A 21046-nucleotide genomic window follows, 5' to 3' on the forward strand; every position below is an offset into this window, starting at 1 on the left:
TTTGAAGTCTGCTTTATTCGACAGACGTCACAAAAGCCCACTGAAAAAGTTACTTCAGCATCCAAAATAATCAAATCCCATTTTTTAAACCCTCTGAATAGAAAAAACAACATTTGCTAGGAAGTTTTGATGCACTGCTATGGTAGAAGGGTGTTACCCTTTGCGTATCTGGTCAGTGTTTAACAGCGCTTAACAGTGCCACTAAAACAAAAGACAATGCCCAAACATTACAGAAAATGACAAAAAAAATCACAAATATTTGCACATAAATACCAAACAGACTTACCTTTATAGTACTAGCCATATCTCTTCAGGACCTTTAAGTCCTGGTAAAACCAAAAACTGTAATTTTTTATGAATTTTTTTTTCTGGATAGCAAGCTAGTTGAGGTTCCACTATGCGTTGTTTGGAGCGGATGAGATTGTGCTAACGTTGGGAAGTGAAGTCAGCCAATAGCAGGAAGCGGTTTCTATTGGTCCTGGCCACCGCAACTCAAAGAAACAGGATATTTGGGAGTGAGGAGATAAGAAGGGCTAAAAACAATGTTGTTATTCTTGATGATGCATGTTAGAAGTTTTTATTTTTCATAAGGGCCCCCCCAAGAAGGCAGAAGCAGGCAGGTGCGAGGTGTGTGTGTGTGTGAAGTGTGTGTATATGTGTGTCTCACACACGTAAACCAATGACAGGATGCAGATGTCTGATCATACGTTCCATACATGACACGCTTGGCTGCCATGAGCCTCTCTAGAGGGCTAAGAGTGGAGGACAGAACCACTGTTTTGACTTTACTAGCACTCCAAACTGTTGAGCAGCAAATGTCAATACTTTTGAACAAGGGGCAATTAAAAATTATTACCCCTTTAAAAAATTCGGGTTTTGTACAGTGTACTCCAGTAGAAACATACTTACATAAACCCACTGGTCAGGTCACATGTACGCCTCAACTCATTAGACCGCCTGCATAATGAAAAGAGCTAAATGTCCTCAAATTGAATCAGTGTTGAATTAACGGAGAACGGGATGAGAGCGGCCTGGCCCTCCGTACTTTAGGGTCTGCAGACTAGAGGTGAGAAAACAAAAAAGGCTGAGAAGGCCTGATAAGGAGGTAAAGTCAAGGAGAAAGTAAAGGACAGGAAATCAGAGCACAGCCTGACATCCTGCTGCCGACCTCTGTCAAAACACACCCGTGACTGACCACCCCTTGTCCTGGACGGTGATTACACACGCACACACGCACACAAACACGAACGCACACACACGAACGCACACACACGAACACACACACACACAAAAAAAAACTGAGCAGATTAAACTGCACAGCGGCCTCTTCCACTGTCAGGTGTGGTTGAACGACAGTAAAGACGTGAAAATCCTACTCACGTAGGACTCCATTTTACTGACTGCTGAGAAGTTATGTGGTCCGAGACAGCATGGCAGGGGGTCGCATTGTGTTTGCAAAGCAAAGCGTTGCGTCACATCGGTTATAAAGAGGAAATAACTATGACAAGAACAGTGCTTTCTCTATTTTGTGAGGAATTTTGTAATTTAACACCTGATATGTGACCATTATCTGTTATTGAATACAAGGCTGTGGCCTATTATTTTTTTGCAGAATTCAACACATTGTGTTTGGGAGGGTGTCCGATGTGCTGTCCAAGTCAGTATGCAGTATTACCAAAAGCAACTGTGACCTGACAGCATCTTGTGATTTAAAACAACATTTGTGTGTGTGTTTTGTAAATCTTTGCAATGTTGCAATTATTTCAAAAAACTGTCTTTCAACAGAAAATCACAAGATGTGACCAAATAACACAATATCAAGGAAAAGCTTGAGGATTTTGTTTTTACAAGAGGAAAATTCATCAAAACATTTGCTGGCACTCAAAATGTTCCAACTGAAAAACATTGTTGGACAGTAAGACTACAATATGCTCCATTCCTTTGGCTTGAATGGGTCTTAACTTTATATATATTGAGATATATATATTGAGATCGTGGAAACGTCCACTCTCACAAAGAATGCTAACAATGTCGTTTTACACTGTAGAACATTGACAACTTGCTATGGTGAGTTAAAGAAAGCTACACTGATTTTGTGCCTAACAGATCGGCCAGTGGGGAAGGGCGGGTTGGCATTGGTGGGATACTTTCAGGGTTTACTCTCATATTTTATTTTGTCTTGCTAGAATTACTGTAAAGTGACTTATAGTTGCTTGTAAGGATGTAAACTGTAATTAATATATTGTGTCTACTGAATAAGCAATACTTCTGGTCAAGCCACGACAATGCAATCACTGTGTATAATGATTAAGTGCATAAGAGTATTTACTGACAAAATAAATCATATGTTTTCTGTGAATCTTCAGTTAATAATGTCAGACCATGGAGTGTGTTAAAGAATGTCCAACAGTCATGTATAGTACTCCCCCTCAGTCTCTCCTGTTGTCTGACTGGCTTTATGTCCTCCTGCAGGAAGTCTTCAGGATGTGATCTCTGTTTCCCTCTCAAACCAGATTTAGGTTGCCCAACACTGATGAAACACATGCACGCACACAATGTAGCCATTACCACTATGCCTCCTCACTTCCCTCCCCCTTTCAACTGTTTTCACCTCTACCATGTCACCTCCTCACACCACCTCTATCTAATCTACCGTTCCTCTACCATGTCACCTCCTCAAACCACCTCTATCTAATCTACCGTTCCTCTACCATGTCACCTCCTCAAACCACCTCTATCTAATCTACCGTTCCTCTACCATGTCACCTCCTCACACCAGCTCTATCTAATCTACCGTTCCTCTACCATGTCACCTCCTCAAACCACCTCTATCTAATCTACCGTTCCTCTACCATGTCACCTCCTCACACCACCTCTATCTAATCTACCGTTCCTCTACCATGTCACCTCCTCACACCACCTCTATCTAATCTACCGTTCCTCTACCATGTCACCTCCTCAAACCACCTCTATCTAATCTACCGTTCCTCTACCATGTCACCTCCTCACACCACCTCTATCTAATCTACCGTTCCTCTACCATGTCACCTCCTCACACCACCTCTATCTAATCTACCGTTCCTCTACCATGTCACCTCCTCACACCACCTCTATCTAATCTACCGTTCCTCTACCATGTCACCTCCTCACACCACCTCCATTTAATCTACTCTATTTCCTGTATACACATCTTTCCTGCTCCTCCATCTCTAACATAAACCCAGTCCCTCTCCCACTCCAGCTCCTCCACCTCTATCTCTAACATAAACCCAGTCCCTCTCCCACTCCAGCTCCTCCACCTCTACCCTATCTCCAATATACACCCAGCCTCTCTCCTGCTCCTCCACCTGCACCCTATCTCTAACATACACTGAGGCTCTCCTCCACGTCTCCACCTCTACCTCATCTGGCCTGGAAGTGCTCTCTCCACAGGGAGCTGGGAAGCTGGGCTGCAACCTCTCATAAGAACGTCCTGTACCACACACATGCATGGGTTCACACAGACACAAACACGTCTATAAATACAGCAGCATCCAACTGTACTCAGGGTTGGAGGGTAATTGATTGCATAATCTGTATATTAACAGCTAAAGCTAAAATATTTTAGCAAATTACAGCTTGGATTTAAAAAAAAAACCACAATGGTTGTTTATGGGTTCACTTTCAAATGGATGATAAAGAAAGGATGAAAGGAAATGTGGGCAACATAATAATTACACCAAGCATGTTTGATCTGGTGTCTAACAGGACTAAGGTATTACAGTAAAGGATTTGCTCCATCTAATCTGTGCTCATTCAAAAAAGTACATCCACATGCTTAATGGACACAACCTATTCAAAACTGTGCACTTTTTAATAGACTGGAACATCTGACATGAGATGTCGAAGTTTCACCAAACAAAATAACACATAAATATATGTATGGCCATATTTTCAAAATGTTCAAATAGCCCTTTCAGTAGTACAATCAGAGGCAGACTGACAGAACGTGTGTAAATGCATTGTTGTATGGGGAAAATCATGTGGTGAATGCAATAGGGGAAATGTGTGAGGGGCTTGGTCACATGTTTGATATTGTAAACTCTCGAGCACTTTGGCAAACAGCTAATTCAAAGCCGCTACTCCTCTGTTAACGGCTCCATCTACAGACAGCTTGGTGACACAACACCTATAGTGAGCAGGCAGGGGGCATTGCGTTGCCAGATAGGCTTCTGCAGTGTCAGAGTTTCTGTGTGTCAGCGGTAGACATCTCTAAAAACTTTGGCATTTATATAGGTGAAGTAAAAGTGTTTTCTGAGAAATGGCGACATAGCAGACTGAGATGAAATTATGCTACAAAAGGGTTGTAAAATATCAGCCAGCGCTCACAAATCCAAATGGTTTCCAAACATCCAAACCTGCCGCTGCAGAAAAAGATGCTGGATACTATGCAAAAAAATCAGCTGTGCTAAACTCATTCAGAGTGGGCCTAATGTATCCTGTTTTTAGTTTTTTCCTTTCAATGTATTTCCAATGCTAAGACCTATGCTGAAGCAACAAACAGACCTCTATTCCCTCAACTCCAACCCCTGCCCTCTAGTTGCATGTTCACACATTCCTCAGTCAAATGTCCCAAAGCTGAGGGAGTGAAAATGATCAAGGTGTAGTTCAATTTGGAAATTCGATTTTTTCAAGTGGACCAAATATTGCATAATTCAAGAAACGAGTGTGTCCCAGATTTGATGCATTTCTAAACCTTTAGCCATTGTGGAAGTCAGCTTCAGACTTTTAAGGCTGTAATACGTGACCACTGAAGGCATTCCAAGCATAGAGGCAGGATGGGGATTTCCAGCAAGACAACAAAGTGCAGGAGTTGCTCTTAATTAATCAGTGACCTTAATCAGTACAAGGTACAAAGTACAAGGAAGTGAAAACCGACAGCTAGTCAGTCCTCCATTAATTGAGTTTGACACCTGTGTGCTAAATGTTTGCACATAAGTTTTTACATATATATTTTGTGGACAGTTCAATATATACACTTAGGTATAGTGTCTAACTATAAGCATGCTCCCTATGGATTTTCTCTTGTAGAAAAACAATCACTATCATTGTCAACTTTCTCTTCCTCTGCCCTCTTTCTCTGCGTTTACACAGGAAGCCTAAGTCTGAAGAGTATTCTGTTAGTTTGAACGTTTGCTAAGTTGCATAACACTTCTTACTGAATGACACGTTTCCCCAAAATGTTCTTGTACATTCCTTAACAGACTGAGTTATGCTTGCTGCTGTTTGGGTGACAAGATGTGACTAGAATTATTGAGTGATATATTTAAAAACAATTGTGATTGCTAAAGCAATTATGTCAAGCAGAATTAACGTGGATAACCCCAATGTGGTCCACTGATGCTCTACAAATGTTCTGCTGAATTTCAGTAACACTAACTATCCACTAACCCTAACCTTTAACCTAACCTTAAATATACCCTAAACCATTTTCTAAACCAAACAGTAACTTTAGCAAGCAGCAGCTTATCAATAGATTGTTTGTTGAACATTTGTTGACAGTATTACAATCTATTGAACATCTGAAATGAAATGTAACTTTCAACTTTTCAATATAGTTACGGTATGGTGAGGATCAGCGCCATCGTGCTGTGCACTCCCAGTTCCCATCACTCCATGAACTCACCATGGACTCATTCATGGTCTTGTCTCCCATCATCACTCACACCAGGTCCCAATTATGTCATCACTATGTGTTTAAATGTTTCTCCCCTCACTTCTCAATCAATGTTGTTGCTTGTATGTGGCACGTAACAGGTGGGTGTTTTGTTCTTGCTGCTGAAGTCAGCACTTTACTTTCAGTTTATGTTGTATTCGGTATTTGTTTTCAATTAAAAGTCTTACTCAAATGCAATCTGCCTGCACCTGGTTCCTCTCCACCACCATTGTTATGATAGTGGACACACAGGTCCAAAGAACATACTGTCAGCCAGAATGACAAATCTAATTTGCAAAATACTGCTAACTAACAAAACTCTGATATATTTTACTCACATATTGTACTCTAACGTGTGGTATAGCATTGTGCGATCTATTGTCATTTAATAATCTTACTTAAGATGCTACAGTTGATATGATGAAATTGGTCTGAATGAGATCATATTTGTCAATGCTTTATTGCAGGGTGCTTTTCAATATTTTTTTACTATCTCTGCTTTACATGTGCATTGATTCTTTGATTATGCTACACAAAGACAAACCAGAAACCAGAAACAACTGCAGTATGTAAACATGTTATCAGTGTTAGATTTATTACACCTGTTACTGAAATTATTGTTAGTGTAGATTATTGACATTGGCCCAGTTTACAATCTTCCTTACTGTGGCAGTGTATTACCTCACTCTCACTGGACTCCTACAGGAATTACATATTCTTTTGCAAACAGGCATAACCTGACTCACAGGCCTAACATGGCCAGTGATCCAGGAGTTTCTTGATGCCCCTATTTTTTTGGAACAACTAGACCCTGTGACAAATTATGATAATGTAATAGAATGTCATGTGATACAAAATCACATTTAAAGTGACTAGTGTCAATGGTGAAACCATTAACAGAGGGTTCTAAGAAAAACCTTTAGATAATACATACAGCTCTACAAAAAAGTTGGTAAGGAAGGTGTTGAGTGAGGAACAGAAGGGTTAAAATTAAGAGACCCCTGCAAATTGAACGCTTCTGTTCCTCACTTTTCCTACCTTTTTTGGTAAGGGAAAGGTACAGTGGTCTTAATTTTTTCCTGAGCTGTATATTTAAGGCAGGTTTCCTATGTGGAAAAACTGAACAAATGTTGCAATTTTATTTTTTAGACCGCATTTGAAACCATACTCGTTTCAGGCTGAATTACAAATTAGCCTAAATCTATTTTTGACGGACCGACAGCTTTAATTAAGGCTGTAAATAACGTCACTTTATATGGTGGGGTTGCACATCTTTTATTTTTTAATCAAAATCGAGTCAAGGGCCAGTCGAGTCATTTGGGAGCCCCAGATATAGTGTGCCAAAACAATCGAAGCCAACTTTCAATATGTGTATTAAAGTATATGATGGTATACAGTGCAGCTTGAATGTATGTGAACCCCTTGTGCAATTATAGATTTTTATTTTCCCCATAAAATCTTTATTTAATCAGGACCAGTCTTTTTTTTTTTTTATCTGACATAACAGGTTTATAGATGCCAACTCCATATGTTGGTTTAGAGGAAATTGTGTGTAGTAGAAAAACTAAATTAAAACTGAATTAGTGTAGGTGCAAAAAGTGAACCAAGTTGCGTTGGTTAAATCCAGTGGGTAAGTAGAACAAAAAAGGAGGGCTCTTTAGGAAAGTGTTTGGCCAGGACAAGAAACCTGGCCTGTCTGGTGTTACCGATATAGCTGAAGGCAAAACTCACCATGCTGCAAAAAGATTAGCACATAGGAAGAGGGTAGTGAGAGAACATCAGTCAGGTGAAGGCAATACAGCCATGTCGAAAAGATCTGAGCTCCATCTTTCCAATGTGAGGAACATAATTCACAAATGGAGAGTATTTAACATGATAGCAACTCGGCCTTGAAGTCAACGCCCTTCCAAAATATCCACAAGAGCCACAAGAAAAATAATAAATGCGGTAAATGCCAAGCCAAACATAACATCTGGAGATTTCTAGACCTCCCATGAATGCAGCAACAATAAAAACAACACTGACTCGGAATTACATTTTTTTAGGGTTGCTAGGAAGAAGCCTCTGCTGTCAAAAAAGAACTGAAGTACCCATGTTAACTTTGCCAGAGACCACATAGACAAACCTGAAAGTTTCTGGAATGATGAATGGGTCCAAACAGATGAGCCCAAAATGTATCTTTTTGGTCACAATCAAACCACTGATACATGAAAATCCAACACTGCCAGCCACTGAAATAACATCCCAACTGCCAAGCATGGTTGTGGGAATGACAAGATCTGGGGCTGTTTTTCCTCATCAAGACCTGGTCAACTGCACGTCATGAAAGGAACCACAAATTCTGAGTTTTCCCAGGATATTGGGGGGCAGGACATCAGTCAAGGAACTAAAGCTGGGCCAAAAATGGGTCATTCAACAAGACAATGACCAAAAGCCTTCCAGCAATTCTAATAAAGAATGGCTCAGGAAAAATATTTGTGTTTTGGATTGGCCAATTCAAAGTCCTGACTGTAATCCATTTGAGATATTGCAGCAGGACCTGAAGTAGGCAGTACATGCCAGAGACCCTTCAAATCGGAGTTCTGAATAGAGGACTGGGCAACAATCCCTCAAAAAGATGTCAAAGACAGATTAACTATAGGAGACGTTTACTCCAAGATATCAATGCTAATGGAGGTGCCCCAAGCCACTGAATGAAGGGGTTCACATATTTTTGCTAGCATGAAAGTTTTTGTTAAATGAACCACTTTTGTTAAATAAGCAATAAAAATGTATCACGTGTTTTTGTTTGTCATTAATTTGGAATGTCTTTATTATGAATTGGGGTTTAGTCTTAAAGCTCCTGAAGTTTGTGGATGACACCACCCTCATCTGACTTATTTCTGATGGAGACAAGTCTGCTTACAGGTGGGAGACCATCTGGTGTCCTGGTGCATTCAGAAAAACTTGGAGCTCAACGCCCTAAAGACAGTGGAGATGATTGTGGCCTTCAGGAGAAGCCTCCCATCACTGTGGGTGGCTCCCCAGTCGCTTTCTGGGCACCACAATCACCCAGGACATAGTGTCCTGAACATCACCTCTCTTACAAAGAAAGCACAGAAGAGGATGTACTTTCTGGGTCAGTTGAAAAAGTTCTACCTGCCAAAGACTATGATGGTGCATTTCAACACTGCCATCATAGAGTCCATCCTGACCTCCTCCATCACCGCCTGGTATGCTGCAACCACTGCCAAAGACAAGGGCAGGCTGCAAAGCATCATCCGCTCTGCAGAGAGGGTGATTGGCTACAATCTGCTGTCTCTACACAACCTACACACCTCCAGGACACTGAGGCGAGTGGCAAAGATTGGGGCTCATCCCAAACACCCTGGAAATGTACTATTCAGGGCATATTCCCCCCTGGCAGAAGACCAAAACCTCCCGCCACAAGAACAGCTTCTTTCCTACAGCAGTACGCCTCATGACCACGCCCCTGGAACCAAACTGACTGTAGCCCGCTCCCAACATACCCACACACCCTCAGTGGGACAAATCTATAACCCGCTCCCAACATACCCACACACCCTCAGTGGGACAAATCTATAACCCGCTCCCAACATACCCACACACCCTCAGTGGGACAAATCTATAACCCTCTCCCAACATACCCACACACCCTCAGTGGGACAAATCTATAACCCGCTCCCAACATACCCACACACCCTCAGTGGGACAAATCTATAACCCGCTCCCAACATACCCACACACCCTCAGTGGGACAAATCTATAACCCGCTCCCAACATACCCACACACCCTCAGTGGGACAAATCTATAACCCGCTCCCAACATACCCACACACCCTCAGTGGGACAAATCTATAACCCGCTCCCAACATACCCACACACCCTCAGTGGGACAAATCTATAACCCTCTCCCAACATACCCACACAACCCTCAACTGGACAAATCTATAACCCTCTCCCAACATACCCACACACCCTCAGTGGGACAAATCTATAACCCGCTCCCAACATACCCACACACCCTCAGTGGGACAAATCTATAACCCTCTCCCAACATACCCACACAACCCTCAACTGGACAAATCTATAACCCTCTCCCAACATACCCACACACCCTCAGTGGGACAAATCTATAACCCTCTCCCAACATACCCACACACCCTCAGTGGGACAAATCTATAACCCTCTCCCAACATACCCACACAACCCTCAACTGGACAAATCTATAACCCTCTCCCACATACACACACAACCCTCAACTGGACAAATCTATAACCCTCTCCCAACATACCCACACACCCTCAGTGGGACAAATCTATAACCCTCTCCCAACATACCCACACAACCCTCAACTGGACAAATCTATAACCCTCTCCCAACATACCCACACACCCTCAGTGGGACAAATCTATAACCCTCTCCCAACATACCCACACACCCTCAGTGGGACAAATCTATAACCCTCTCCCAACATACCCACACACCCTCAGTGGGACAAATCTATAACCCTCTCCCAACATACCCACACACCCTCAGTGGGACAAATCTATAACCCTCTCCCAACATACCCACACACCCTCAGTGGGACAAATCTATAACCCTCTCCCAACATACCCACACACCCTCAGTGGGACAAATCTATAACCCTCTCCCAACATACCCACACACCCTCAGTGGGACAAATCTATAACCCTCTCCCACATACACACACAACCCTCAACTGGACAAATCTATAACCCTCTCCCACATACACACACACCCCTCAACTGGATCTACCAGTTATTTAGAATATTTTATACAAACCCGATTCCAAAAAAGTTGGGGCACTGTACAATTGTGTAGACCGCATTTGAAAACAATAAAGACAGAATGCAATGATGTGGAAGTTTCAAGTTTCAATATTTTATTCAGAATACAACATAGATGACATATCAAATGTTTAAACTGAGAAAATGTATCGCTTTAAGGGAAAAATACGTTGATTTCAAATTTCATGGCATCAACACATCTCAAAAAAGTTGGGACAAGGCCATGTTTACCACTGTGTGCCATCCCCTCTTCTTTTTATAACAGACTGCAAACGTCTGGGGACTGAGGAAACAAGTTGCTCAAGTTTATGAATAGGAATGTTGTCCCATTCTTGTCTAATACAGGCTTCTAGTTGCTCAACTGTCTTAGGTCTTCTTTGTCGCACCTTCCTCTTCATGATGCGCCAAATTTTTTCTATGGGTGAAAGATCTGGACTGCAGGCTGGCCATTTCAGTACCCAGATCCTTCTTCTAGGCAGCCATGACATTGTAATTGATGCAGTATGTGGTCTGGCATTGTCATGTTGGAAAATGCAAGGTCTTCCCTGAAAGAGACAACGTCTGGATGGGAGCATATGTTGTTCCAGAACTTGGATATAACTGTCAGCATTGATGGTGCCTTTCCAGATGTGTAGGCTGCCCATGCCACATGCACTCATGCAACCCCATACCATCAGAGATGCAGGCTTCTGAACTGAGCGCTGATAACAACTTGGGTTGTCCTTGTCCTCTTTAGTCCGGATGACATGGCGTCCTAGTTTTCCAAAATGAACTTCAAATTTTGATTCGTCTGACCACAGAACCCTTTTCCACTTTGCCACAGGCCATTTTAAATTATCCTTGGCCCAGAGGAAACGCCTGCGCTTCTGGATCCTGTTTAGATACTGCTTCTATTTTGACCTATAGAGTTTTAGCCGGCAACGGCGAATGGCACGGTGGATTGTGTTCACCAACAATGTTTTCTGGAAGTATTCCTGAGCCCATGTTGTGATTTCCATTACAGTATCATTCCTGTATGTGATGCAGTGCCGTCTGAGGGCCCGAAGATCACGGGCATTCAGTATGGTTTTCCGGCCTTGACCCTTACACACAGAGATTGTTCCAGATTCTCTGAATCTTTGGATGATATTATGCACTGTAGATTATGATTACTTCAAACTCTTTGCAATTTTTCTCTGAGAAACTCCTTTCTGATATTGCTCCACAATTTTTTCGTGCGCACCTTTGGGGGAATTGGTGATCCTCTGCTCATCTTGACTTCTGAGAGACACTGCCACTCTTAGAGGCTCTTTTTATACCCAATCATGTTGCCAATTGACATAAGTTGCAAATTGGTCCTCCAGCTGTTCCTTATCTGTACATTTAACTTGTCCGGCCTCTTATTGCTACCTGTCCCAATTTTTTTGGAATGTGTAGCTCTCATGAAATCCAAAATGAGCCAATATTTGGCATGAAATTACAAAATGTCTCACTTTCAACATTCGATATGTTATCTATATTCTATTGTGAATTAAATATAAGTTTATGAGATTTGTAAACTATTCCATTCCTTTTTTACTCACAATTTGTACAGTGTCCCAACTTTTTTGGAATCGGGTTTGTACAAAAGTTATGAGATCTGGGGAACATTGTGTTCCTCAAACTATTCCTGAACCATTTTTGCTTTGTGGCAGGTCGCATTATCCTGCTGAAAGAGCCCAATGCCATCAGGGAATACCGTTGCCATGAAAGGGTGCACATGGTCTACACCAGTGTCTCCCAACCTTTTTCAGTTACTGTACCCCCAAAATGTTTTTGCATTGCTTTCAGTACCCCTGAAGTACCCCCTCATGTTAATTTCACTAGTAAGTCTATGGTGTCATGAGTGTTTTCAAGTACCCCCTGTGGAGAGGCCAAGTCCTAGTACCCCTGGTTGGGAACCACTGGTCTACACCAATGCTTAGGTAGGTGGTACGTGTCAAAGTAACATCCACATGAATGGCAGGACCCAAGTTTTCCCAGCAGAACATTGCCCAAAGCACCACACTGCCTCTGTCAACTTGCCTCCTTCCCATGTGTTCTCCAGGTAAGTGACGCACATACACCCAGCCATCCACGTGATGTAAAAGAAAATGTGATTCATCACTCCAGTCTACCTACTTCCAATGCTCTGTGGTCCCATTCTGACGCTTACGTGCCCATTGTAGGTGCTTCAGGAGTGGACAGGGGTCAGCATGGGCACCCTGACTGGTCTGCGGTTACACAGCCCCATACGCAACAAACTCTGATGCACTGTGTGTTCTGACACCTTTCTGTACCAGCATTAACTTTTTCAGCAATTTGAGCTACAGTAGCTCGTCTGTTGGATCGGACCACACGGGCCAGCCTTCGTTCCCCACGTGCATCAATGAGCCTTGGGCGCCCATGACCCTGTTGCCGGTTCACCACTTTTCCTTCCTTGGACCACTTTTGGGTACTGACAACTGCAAACCAGGAACACCCCACAAGGGCTGCAGTTTTAGACATGCTCTGACCCTGTCGTCTAGCCATCACAATTTGACCCTTGTCAAAGTCGCTCTGATCCTTACGCTTGCCCATTTTTCCTGCTTCTATCACATCAACTTTGAGGACAGAATGTTCACTTGCTGCCTAATATATTCCACCTGCTGACAGGTGCCATGATAACGAGATTATCAGTATTATTCACTTCCCCTGTCAGTGGTCATAATGTTATGGCTAATTGGTGTATTTTAAATCTCCCATTTGAGCTGGATAGTAAATTTAAGATATACAAAAAGAACATTTCATTTTATGTAGAGTATATTATCTCATTATTTGTAGTTTAGTAAGTATACTTATACTTCAATAAAATATGTTTCTTTACTTGGTTGGCTTCCCCATTATAGAGTAGCTCTGGTCAATTTTGGACAGGGTAATGTAACCTGACCCAGGACTGACCCTTGTTGATAGTGTAGCCACTCTTTCCTGAACTGGATTACTTGGCTTTTGGAGTTTTACTACCTTTATAGTAAAGATAGTAAATAGCAATGTAAAAAGGGCATTTATGATTCTTACTCATTGACATGTTACATATTTCTAAATGCTTAAGATCCTGTTCCAGACTCTAGTACATGTTTTTCTCTTGTTCCCTCATTTAATGAATGACTCACAGTGCATCTAGCTACATCAATTACACTACCTTTAGCAGCTAGTGGAGCTCAATATGGTTCTCCGTTGAACTTTGGCTGACGTAAACTACTGTAAACACTGCACGGTTTCAAACTAATGTTCAACTAAATTGCCAGGTACGTGGTTCCTCCTGTGGAACAGAACTTATAAATTCCAACAGCAGATAGCTGGCACCTACAGCGCCACCCTCACTGTTTGAGAGCGGCAGGCTGAACAGATCCCTGCCTGTGTGTTGGTGGTCTAGCTGTGGTAGCCTTGTGGGGAGGTAGGGTGGTCACGAGAGAGAGAGCAGGAAACCAGCATCCCTCTGCGTTCCAATGTACACTACGTACCCAACGGCCACAGACTTTTATGGAGATACCTACAGCTTGCCTAGTACAATCATCGTGAGGCCTTATAAGCACATTAATGATCTGTTGTAAACGCTACTAAAGATCCTAAGTGGTGTCACAAATTGTACATAAAAGATTTGTAGGTTGGATAATGGTTCATAATGAGTGCGAATCATTTTGGAACCGCCAACAGATTTAATGGCTAGGTATATCATGTCAGTCTGAATGGATTTTCCTACCTAATGTGGGAATTACTTGAGCAGCAATCTCAAGATGTGAAACATCTTAATAGATTTCTCTTGTGCAGATTCCTAGTTGTAAAATGCAGACTGAGCATGGTAAAGCACATACTTTGTTTTTTTAGGCATGAAAGGGGGACATTTGAGGATAACAAAACTGCACTATTCTTTAGGGGTGTTGCACAGACACTGGATTAGCATTCCACTGCTGTATCCAAGGGTTTGGGAGGGGGAAAACGAATGAGGATACTCTAGGAGTTGGTTAGGCTAGGAGGCTAACTGGCTTACTTGTGAATAGGTAAACCATGGTCGTTCATCGTTACTCTCACTCTTAGTCAGTTTAATTTATTACATTTTATTATTGAAATCAGAGAAAAAATTCACAATTACCAATAATATGCCTGTGGAAAGAAGGTGCTGTCTCTCATATCAGTACTGGGCCAATGTCCCGTAACCATCTTGGCCAGAGCTACGAAACTGCATTCTTATAGTGGTGGTCCAACCCTCAAAAGCTCTCTCAGCCCGTGATTTAGCTGGAGGGGACGAGAGAACAACTTTCTTCACTTACAGGTTTGATATTCCTAAACTGTAGTTTAGTGTCAATGTTTATCAAAATGTTTCTATTTTCAGAATGTATCTAAGTCATTGTAGCACTGGTGAATGGTAATGAGGAGTCTATAAAACACAGTAACCTCATAAACATATTTTCTGGAATTAAAGACATTGGGAATAAATAACCAAAGAATAACCTAGCTAGCCAGTTATGGGAAACTGTAGCCAACTAACAATAGCTACCTGAATAGTGCTTTGTTAGCTTGCTAAGGCTCTGTTGAACTTTTTGTACAGTCGCCTCGGAATTGTGAAAAATAACTAAACCGTGAAGGCTCAGCACGACGTTCCCTTTATCATCCATCTCTGGTACAGTCACCTGGCCTGATTAGCTGTACATGTACATCTTATTGTGACGGCTGCTCCGCGTGGCGCTGCGTGGCGCTGCGTGGCGCTGCGTGGCGCTGCGTGGCGCTGCGTGGCGCTGCGTGGCGCTGCGTGGCGCTGCGTGCTCCCACCCCCCCCTCCGGTGCTCCACCTCGCCGGTGTAGTAACCACTGGCTGGAGCGGATGGCAGCAGCGCATCCATCACAACCACACACCTGTTTTCAGTTAGCAATTATGATGTCTATTTTAGTTCCTGGTTTTCACCCGCACCTCACGGGTTGTTGTGTCCACATTGTTTGTGACCGTGTGGTGCCGACTTTTTGATAAAGAGAAGAACGTGATCCTTCGTGTCCATTACGCACTCGCTACCCTCACACCTCACATATATAAAAAGCCTACACACCCCTGTTAAAATGACAGGTTTTTGTAAAAGAATGAGACCGATAAATCTTGTCAGAACTTTTTCCACTTTTAATGTGACTTTTAATGTGAACAATTCAATTGAAAAAACAAACTGAAATCTTTGAGGGGGAAAAATTTGTTAAATAAAAACCTTAACTGGTAGGCACTGGGTAGTCTCTCTGGTGATCCCTCAGGACCTGGAACTTGTAGCGCTCTGTAGAGGAAAGAGGGACCTCTTTGTTAATGAAGTAGCTGGTTGGACTCCTGAACTTGGTTATGGAAAGGACCCTCGGGCCCCTGGTAATAGCTGTGGCCTGTCCGCAAATTAGTGGGAACCTTTTGGGCCCTTGGTAGTGACTGTGAACTGCCTGTGGTAGAAAGATAAAAGCTTGAATCCTTGGACCTGGATTGCTACTCTGCAAGCTTCTTGCGGAGGATGTAGCCTCTGGGAGGGTTTGTTTCCTTTTCTGGTGGTATGAGCAAGCCCCTGTGCCAGGTAGAGGTAAGGTGAAAAATGAGGTAACTTCAGTGTATTTGTCTGAAAGGAATCTGGCATAGATGATGGATGGGATGGTGTTCTGTCATTGTGAAAACTCGCAATGGCACATGCCATCTCTCACTCACACAGACTGCCCATGACTGCTCATCCAGTTGCTATAGGAGCTCATCAGCATTTTCTTCTCACTCCATAATTGATGACATATTGTCTCCAAATCCAGACACAATCATCTTCTCCTTTAAAGCAGCTGTCTGAGAGTCACTGTCCCCCTGAGAATGGGCAATCTGCCTGATTGTCTTTTACTGGAATATCCCCTAGGGAATGGGTATTGTTGTTATGCAGTTGGAATTGTGGGTCCTTTCCACCACCATCATATAGGACCACTGAAAAGGTATAATGGTACTCTGGCAATGGTTAGGTCTGAGAGGTTGACTGGTGGACAGGATAACCTTGGTTAGATGGTTTAGTGGAATGAAATGACATAAGAAACATAATCCTCTTTGGAGAGTTTAATTATTTCAGGATGTGCTGGAAGGGTAATCAGGAAAATCCCCCCAAATAATTAATAATATGCTGCATTGCATATGTACAATTATCATAAAGGTGGAGCTTTTTAAGGTCAGTGTCTCTCAGCAGCCATTTAACTCAGTGGAAATTGTCACTGGTCTTAAAGGACCAGTGACCCATTTTTGGAATTTTAAGAACAGGCTCTGCTGACATTTCTGTACAAAAAGAGAGGAGAAAAAGCCATATGACTTGAATTAATCATTGCGGCCAGACAGTTATATTAAAAATAACATTATAATGGGTCGTCTGTTGCTTGACAAAACACTGGCCTGAAGCTGACAGTATGACGGGCTGTGGGCACTCTCTATCATATGTTTTCAATTTGACAGGAGCCATCCAATCTCATAACGCAACATCATCCAAATGATATGACAGGATTGCATGTCTCAGGGCACTAGGAAGAGCACACACTCTGGGAACCCTGAACCCTGAAGTGAATATGGTTCAGACACAACACCTTGCTGTTCATATAGAATTTTTCTATACCAAATCGCACTTGTGCCACCTACGCAAATTTACAATGATATATTAAACCATGTCAATTTCAAAATAAGCACATATCAGGCTTTAGTATGTATAACCTGCACATTTTCAGTTGGGGAGTTGTGTTAGAGTAGGCATCATGTGTACAGTTGAGAGGTAATCACACCCATGATGTGGGTGAAACAGGAAGTGGTAAACCACATGGGCAGCCTGTGCACAGGCCAGGAGCAGAGGGAAGTGACAGCGGGAAAAACTCAACCCAACGTGTTCACTTTCTAGAAACACAAACTATTTCTTTTGATCGATAAGACTAAAGACAAAACCAACATGCCAGAAACATCTTAGAGAGGACATCCATATTATTTACACTGGGGATGATCATGGATGACCATGTACAGTTGAATCCCACAGTAAAAACTATAAAAACCACAAAAACATTTTACTGCAGCGTACTTAGAATTATGATAAATTGCATAACAAATTCCAATATTTGAATGGTTCCACCCCATCATTGCTGTCGGGCAGAAACCTTTTTTTGTTTTTTTTGATAAGTCAACGCTATTGGTCACCCTTCATGTCTGTCAGTGTGTTGCACAAATATTTAACCAATGAAAAGTATTAAAAAGAGCTTGTGACTAAACCTGGTAACTCCATTGGATCCTCAAACTGTCGGCAAAACCTTGTAACTCCACCCCACCTCCATCTTGAATTAAGACTTTCCTTGCACAGCGGAGCGGAAGCTAAACAGTAACGATGGCAATTTTGTCTGACTTCATCTGAGGCGCCATCTTCGTTATCAATTTGTTTGTATAGGGATTTTTGTATTCATTGAGTTTCTTTTTGTTTTCACTTGTTCTTTTGCAGTTGGTTATTTTTCCATGGTTTCTGACATTCTAAGTTTTGTATTCTATACTTGTTTTGGATTCATTTGTGTTATTCGATCCACCTGTTCCTTGTTTAGCGCAGCTATTTATTCAGTGGCCATTCTCAGTTTCCTGTGAGGTATTGTTTTTCATTCACCGACGTACTGAGCCTTCATTATTTTTCCTACGAAAACACCATAATACCTAGATATTCCTGTGTAAAATAGCCTGCTTAAGCCTTCTTGTTCTCGAAGTTTGCTTAGCCTTGGTTATTTTGTACCTTTTTTTTTTCTGGATTTCCTGTTACCGACTGTTTATGGATTTCTGACTACATCTCCGGCCTCGCCCTTTCTGGAACCTTGTTTTTGTTTTCTAAATAAATCCTCCAACACTCCGCATATGGAATCACAACCTTCTCCCCGACTCATCATATCAATATGGCAAAGCGTGTAATCAAAGTGTAGGCCCACAACACCTGTGAGCAGGCTATTGCATTTGAAAATATTTAGCAAGGCTGAATAAAGAACTGATTGTTTGAATAAGTAGACCTACAGCATTTACTTTACTCTACAAGAAACAGTACACCAAGAAACTGAGGGGCACTGAGGGAAGAGGCACAGCAAGATAACTAGAGTTTCTAAAACAAGAGAGTTCCCATCACTAGTCAACAAAGCATGCATACTACTTTGTTGCCCATATTTGAGGCCTAGCATCAGCTACAAGAATATTTGCACCGGAGCATCAGCCAGCACAGACTTTAAACCATAACTGGTTGCTCCTGTTCTTTTCTGCCCTGTAGTCACTAAACCTCTGGTAGGATTGCTCTAAATTATATCCAACCCTATTAATGTGTTCCAACGTGTGGATATTTTACCTAGCGTCCAACCTACAAATTATAGAGCAAACCCCTCCACTCAACTAATTAATGAATTTAACAATTAATTTTGATTACATAGCATGTTCAGTATAAAACCGTACATTTTCCCTGAGCAGCCTCTAAGCTACAGTCAAAGTCATAGTAACCCCTTTACTGTGTACCTGTAAGTTAACCTGCATTATCACAAGGGTAGAGACACAGGCCAACTGCCTGAAACTCTTTGACAGACTTCATTTGGCCAAACCCAGACCGCTGGCATACCAGCCTTTCGTGAGTCACGCTACAAGACTAGCTGGGTAAGCCTACGGAGCAGGAAATAACGTCCAGAAGAATGTCCATGGCCAGGAGGAAAGAAGTGAAGGATTCCTGCCTTCTCACGTCACTGTGCCAATTTATTCTGTATGCGCAGCCAGGACAAGTCAACAATAAACATTGGGTTTAGTCCTGTATTGCTTTGCAGCATTATGAGCAGCAGGTTATGAAGTTTGATATTAAAAATGGAGCATGATAATGAAAGCATCAGTGGTCCATTCTCAGGGATCTTTTACACTCGCATCTCCAGACATGGTTCTATATTTCATGGCAGCATAAGAATAAGCCAAATATACAAAAATGTCAGAAGTACAAAACAGTCAGTACATAATGACTGCATGTCCACATCCAAAGACTTCAACTATATTTATTCTTGTCAATGATTTTGATGAGAAGAACGTTTCTTTTTTTCTTTGGGACTGTTGCCTTGTTAAAATGCCTTATTAAAATTGTTGAAAAGGAGTGTTACCTTGTTATGGGTGAAAATAGAATCGCAGGCTCTCCATTTCCTCTGACAATCGGAAATTTTTTGTTTTTTTTTGTTTTTGGGGGATAGAGTGGAGGGTGAAAGGACAAATACACAAGCTCTTGACATTCCAGGCATGGCCTAACTTAGGTTCCTTCATAGTTGTGCTTTATTATGTAAAATATGATTTATGAAGCACAAAGATATTTATTACCTACTTACATGAACATCTTTATAACACACATTTTTATTCTGCCTGAACGGTTATTTTAACTAATACATTGATGGTATACATTTAAGCTGAAGATCACACTGTAAAAACTGTTGGGTAGTTTGGGAGCCCACAATCCATGGAAGAAAAACAGCAACACAGGGTATCTGCCACAACAAAAAGCCCTTATTCCCACCCCAACCAATCCCAACCAGTGGAATTTTCCAGAACATTCAGTCCATCCCTCTAGCTGTCTGCTTGGGTCACTCTACTAGACACTTAAATACAGTCATTTGGCGCATTGCAACAAGTGGTGCTTTTGAGTGCAACCTGCTGCAGGCTAGTTTTCAGACAGGCCCTTTGCCTTGGTCCTTCGCTCCATGCCAGGAACGGAGCGTTTAATGTTTTTAGCTGAGGGGGGCACCGAGGCCAGGGCCCTGAGACACTACACACAGTGTACTGAGCACTTGGAGTCCTCAATGGGACAGCATCAGTCATCCTGATGGTGGAAATAAACAGTCAATTCCTGACTGCTGCTGTTGCAGCCTCTGATCCTAAGACTGGCCCAGTCTGTGCCTGAGCCTGAGCCAGCACTCAGACCCTGCTAACCGAGCCTACAGGGAGACTCTGAGGTTTATTTATGCTCCTCACATCCATGAAACCAAAGGCTTGTGCTGCCAATTAGGGAGAAAGCGACTGGGAATTGCTATTGTATGGAGGATAGAATAGCTACACCCGGTTGTTTACATATAGGGTTGCAGTTTATGTTCGAGGTATTCAACTGTGATTGGATTACATTGGAATTACAATTGGACAAGGCTGTTGCAGAATAAAGGCTGAGACCTAAAGTAACTAGAAGCTTATGATCACAAAAAAGTGTTATTAAAAAATTCTATACATTTTCACGAAATGTTGGTAAATTAACTTTTATTGGTTAAAGGGGCAGAGCATTTAAAAAACATGATTTTTTTTTGTTTAATGATACTGCTGCATGAAATCAAAATAAAACAAAGTAATAAAGTAATTTGGAAATTATGATGAGGAGCTATACGTTTTAGCAGGATTTGCTAGCAAGAACACTGAGTCACTAACAGCCACTACTTCGATAAATGTCAATACTGTAACTTTGACCATGGTCAGTCCTGTACTTTTCTGCACTAACATTTCTGCACTACAATGCAAGGT

At 42.0% G+C, this 21046-nt stretch overlaps 1 protein-coding gene across 4 annotated transcripts in view; it reads right to left on the bottom strand.

Annotated features, from left to right (window-relative positions):
• erg (ETS transcription factor ERG) overlaps positions 1–21046 on the bottom strand; it is a 74032-nt gene that overhangs the window by 27997 nt on the left and 24989 nt on the right. The window contains exon 1 of one of the 4 annotated variants that reach the window (XM_029120998.2): positions 287–609. The exons of the other annotated variants lie outside the window; for them this stretch is intronic. Within the exon in view, the coding sequence (XP_028976831.1) occupies positions 287–304 (18 nt within the window). The 5' untranslated portion in view covers positions 305–609. Of the gene's footprint in view, positions 1–286; positions 610–21046 lie in introns of those variants that run through there. 4 annotated transcript variants of the gene reach the window in all.

The sequence above is a fragment of the Esox lucius genome, chromosome 7, assembly GCF_011004845.1.
Source record: "Esox lucius isolate fEsoLuc1 chromosome 7, fEsoLuc1.pri, whole genome shotgun sequence".
NCBI lineage: Eukaryota > Metazoa > Chordata > Actinopteri > Esociformes > Esocidae > Esox > Esox lucius.